Source organism: Rhyacophila brunnea, unplaced genomic scaffold (assembly GCF_057557595.1).
Source record: "Rhyacophila brunnea isolate RB1 unplaced genomic scaffold, BYU_Rbru_1.0 scaffold_13, whole genome shotgun sequence".
NCBI lineage: Eukaryota > Metazoa > Arthropoda > Insecta > Trichoptera > Rhyacophilidae > Rhyacophila > Rhyacophila brunnea.
Window position 1 is genome coordinate 4,682,996 of NW_028232785.1, and position 5,080 is coordinate 4,688,075.

Genomic DNA, 5,080 nt, shown 5'->3' on the forward strand with positions numbered 1-5,080 from the left:
CCCACCCCCTGGGTGCGCCACTGGGTAGGTACCAATACATAACAGGCAGTCCTTTTCACAAATCTAGTGGGTATACTAAAACAAGGTACCAAAGGAGTTTAAAATCCAATCATTAAACCTAGGTACCTTATTATTGTCCGTTACGTTAAATTTATATAAAACATATTATTGCGAAGTAGGTACACTTTGAAATATAATAATAATAACGGTGACTTATACACATGATCACATAGAAGCACGATGTATATTACAGAATTTGTACCTATTTAAAATAATAATAAAATATTGTATAAGTGGGTAAGCACCTGAATTATTGGCTCGCATTTTGAATATGAGCAACTAGGTTGCGGATCACTGTCTTCGACAAATTATTCTTTGAAATCAACTCGGAGAGGATCAATTTCAGTTTTAATATCAGCAAGGCTGGTAACAGGACTCTCAAAAACAAGACAAAAGGTATTTTATAATACGTGTTTACACGTATATTATTATTATGCGTTGAGCACAAACACATGGACGTTACTGTATGTGACCTATTCCACGGTTCGATACCGTCGAGCTATTATTAATAAACGTTCAACAGCTGTCTTCATATGAATAAAGTACCTAGTTAACCAGCAGCCATGCAGACGCAGAACCTATAGGTAGGAAGGTAACTAGTCAAATGATCGATATGAAGTGTCAATACAACGATGTATAATTTATTATACATCGTTCTTATTATACATTGTTTTATTTGCATCAGTAAGAAACCACTTTAACGAAGAATGAACACAATCTTACAATGATTAATAAGTTTGGAACACCTTACCTCAATAATGCTGTTGGCATCAAAAGCATTAACCTGCTTTATGCAAACGTTTGTAACCGGATTGTTTGGATGCATTGTTGTGACATGAAGGCGTTGCTGCAAATCCGCATCGTCTAGTTCGCGTTTTACATCCATTATACGAAGTTTAATTGACATAAGTAATAATATTACAAGAGTCGGTAAGTAGGTTGTCAGTCGTGACAATAAACAATTATTGGCTAAATTAATTAATCTCTCGGCCATAGACAAAGCGTCTGCATTGCGACTGAAATAACTAAACAGTCGAGGTTAATAATTATTATGTACCTACGTCTGTTGACTAAATTCTTAAAAAAACATTGCATCATAGATAGGTTATATTATTAATTGTAGGTACCATATATTATTATTTGAATGTCACTCAGTGGTTGAAATAGTATAGGTGTCTATATGACATGTCAATATGCATCACGACAAAAATTGTCGGCATTAAACTTAATCGAAAAAGGTAATAGGTAGGTACCTATTCACCATATTATTATCCTTGCAAATTAATAAAATGCACAGTATAAAAAGTCTGGTCAAATATGAGATCATTTTACTACTTATCTTATTTTAATATAACAATAATAATTATATAGGTACCTAGTATAAATATTATCTACCTACTTCCTACATAAAATCTATCTTAAAGAAAAAAAAAGTATTCAAAAGAGGTAACTAAAGCAATTATTGGCTGTTATTTAACATTTTTTTTTTAAATTCACCGGTAGGTAAAAATTTTTGGTCGGGAGAGTTATCTAAATAAAAAGGGTCTCGGTAAATTATCAATTAATATAATAATATTATAGCACGTCATAGCTAATAAATGACAACGCGCTCTTTTTCTTGGACCGCGTACTTTATAAATTATTCAGTGACAAAAGGATGGCAACACTGCGGCATATTGTCATTTCACGGCTGCCAAAATAATAGTGTTCCGTCCCGATAATCGTTAGCTTATTCTCAATTATTCAAACACGCAAAATGGACGTAAAACGCGATATATTTGATCTCGAATCGTATATAAAAGATCATAATTATTGCTCTAATGTGATACATACAAGCAAACCAGACGCCAATACTAATATAAAGCAGGATACTGATGACCATCCCACGTGCATTTTTGAGGTTAGTTTTCCATATAAATTATTAATAACAATTACCTATTGTAGAACGTATTATGTATATGTTTTATAGTATTTCAAACCTAACAAATGAAGTCGGACGGTTGGATTTGAACGATTTGATAGATTTTTTACGATGTTGCGTGTCCGACGACTAATCAGTTTTTCCAGTAGGAACCTACTTAAAATTAATTTAATAATACAGTTGTCTATAATATACAGCAACACATTCATTGAATGATAAACTTTCCAAACAATTCAAAAACGCTAGGTTCGTACCATTACTGAATCGAACGAATCAAACCGGGTGGTTTGATTTTTTTTTGATTTTTTTTTGATTTTGGACCATTTGGCAGAATGTCTACGGGAACGCTTTGCTGACGACTAATTAATTAGTGTTGCCAGTACTTAAATTAACTCAAAAACTTATTTTACTCTAAAACAGCAACACGTTTATTGAAATGTCAACTTGTTATGAAATTCTAACCTCATATAGCTCGTCGTCTACAATAACACAAATTTAACAGCTGTTCTATTAATTTATTTTAAATGTACAAAATATAAATAATGCTTCACGACTATATAGCCATTTAGTTGATTCATAAGGTTTATATGACAAATGTTTAATTATTTAGGCACCAATAGCGAGGGCTGTGCGGCTGGTCAATGCACTCCCTAGAGATGTAGACATTTTTAGCGATGCATTATGTACTTATCCTGTTTTTTAATTTCTATTTTATTGTTTAATTTGTATTTTTTTGATTACTTTTTTTATCAATTATTTTTTTCTCTAGTTTATTTACTTGTCATTTTTATTCTAAATGTCATCTTGTGAACTTCATGAATTAATAATTTGTTATGTGCTCAACGTGTCTTTTTTAAATAAATAAAAATTACGTTTGCCCAAAGCTTTTCATAATCGCCCACATGTTTGATTATTTTCATGTCGAAATGTTATTTTGACTTAACGACAATCGAACATAATCAATAATAATTATTGATAAAATTCGTTTGGTAATATAAAACCTGATCATTCCGGGTTTATTTAACACAGTTTTTAGTTTAAAATCTCCGTTATAAAATATAAATAAAATAAAAATAAATCATTGGTCTCACATAATAATTAAGGTAGGTAGATTCTGTCTTCTATAAGCTGGCTTGCCGGTTTCCACCCCGCTTCAGCATCCATCTCGTTCCCTTCCATTGAATACATGCAACAGTTGGACGCGATGGGACAATGCTTTCCGTATGACGTGTACGTCAGTTTATAGAATACAGACTCTAGGTACCTAATGATAATAAAACGATCTCTGCATAGAAAATATGGCTGGAATTTTGGGATAATAAGCCCAAACGCAGTTTCTTGTTTGCATGAATAATAATAATATGTAAGTATTGTTTATTAAGATACAATATACCTAATTCAAGTTATGGTGTAAATGTCTAAACTATTAATATGAACATCTCATGATATATAAATGCCGAAGAATGCTTATCACCTAATTTTTTTGTAATCCATAAAATATTATAATGTTCATAAGTAACGCAACATGCCGAGAAAATGACAGATACGGAATATAATAAAAAAAATACTAAGTATAATTTTAAGTTAGGTTCCTGTCTGGGCTTTTTACATATCGTCATATAAGTCTATGGATCGTCAGAAGTGGTTTGACGTTTCATACCAAACCATTTCTGACGTTCCGAGAATGCTTTAATTGAAAGGAACGGTGGACCAAACGTCAAATCTCAAACTGTTGTCGGTCTACTTTCTACATACAATTTGTACGTATATCATATATGGCCAAACCGTTGGAAACATCACTGGAACGCACTTTTATTTAGGTAATAAAAAGATAGCAACACTGACCACAATGCCTTGCTTACCTATATTATCTTTGGGTGCTCTTCGTCGCACGTCATACATAGTAATTATTATTGTCCTTTTTTGAATATTTCCGCAAGATGGACGTTAAACGTGAACTAGAAGGCAGCGAATCTGATGTGGACATAGGGCAATGGTTTGATCCACCTATGGATAATTCAAACGGCCCTGGCTTCGATACTTCTCTAAAACAAGAGGATGCCGACGCTTTTAAAAGCATTTTTGAGGTGAGTTTTTTTTGTTCACGAAAGTATCGATTAACTGATATACAAACTACGTAGTCATTTGTGTCAGAGCCACACACAAGGGCCCACAGAGCCGCGGTTTGTCGACCACTGCTCTAGACAATTAACATATTGTAATGACGCCAACGATATCACTAAACAGGAACAAAGTTTATTATCGGCGTAAGAAGATATTAATATCCTTTTTTAATAATAAAATCAATGTATTTTTTCAGATCCCTTCAAAGTACCTTACCACTGTGAAATTGGAGACTGATTTCGAGCAGGTTAACTTAAAGAATGAGATTGTTCAAGAGGATGTGGAGCACAGCAATCATGTGAGCCCTCAACCCACTTGCTCTTATTCCGAATGCATCCCAAGACATCAGGTATATAACAATGTATTCATTTTAAATACGATCATAACGGCAACACAGAAAAAAAATAAGATGAAAAATAGGGCAATGAATTCGATTAGATGTGGCGAAAAACACTGACGTATTCGCCGATTTATTATTAACACATTAAAAAACGATTTATTGGTATATGATTAGCTTATTGATCACAACGTGAGTGCAAATTTATTAGTTTCCTGTTTCTCTAATGCTCCAAAGATGTCAACTTGATTCATAATGATCAGTTTCTAAATAGGAATGCAAAAATAAGTCAATGTCTTGGCGTAAGTGATACTATTAATTTATTATTATGAAACAGGAATGTATTGTACATCTAACGATTTACACATAAGACTGTTATAGTACGAGGGTGGGTCAATAAGTCCTTAGAAAAGCCGACAGGTGGCGCGACTAGTACTGTAAGCGGTTTGTTTTCATGCAGCGGCACTACCGATTCACTATGCTGCGAAGTTTTGTCGGGTTGTTGTGTGTTTCTCGTACATTTAAAAAAAAAATTTGCTTGTGGAAAATGGAAAAATGGAAAATGGAGAAAATTGAGTTTAGAGCTGTTATTAAATATTTTAATATAAAAGGGTTAACAGCAAAGGAAATAAAAAATG

At 33.0% G+C, this 5,080-nt stretch overlaps 1 protein-coding gene across 1 annotated transcript; it reads left to right on the forward strand.

The window, feature by feature from the left end:
- Nucleotides 1-1,808: 1,808 nt before the first annotated feature.
- LOC147076216 (uncharacterized) lies at nt 1,809-4,812 on the forward strand. Its single transcript, XM_085940322.1, has 4 exons — nt 1,809-1,960; nt 3,922-4,068; nt 4,302-4,454; nt 4,780-4,812. The coding sequence occupies exons 1-4, from the start codon at nt 1,817-1,819 to the stop codon at nt 4,810-4,812; spliced, it is 477 nt and encodes a 158-aa protein (XP_085796448.1). The 5' UTR covers nt 1,809-1,816.
- Nucleotides 4,813-5,080: the final 268 nt, after the last annotated feature.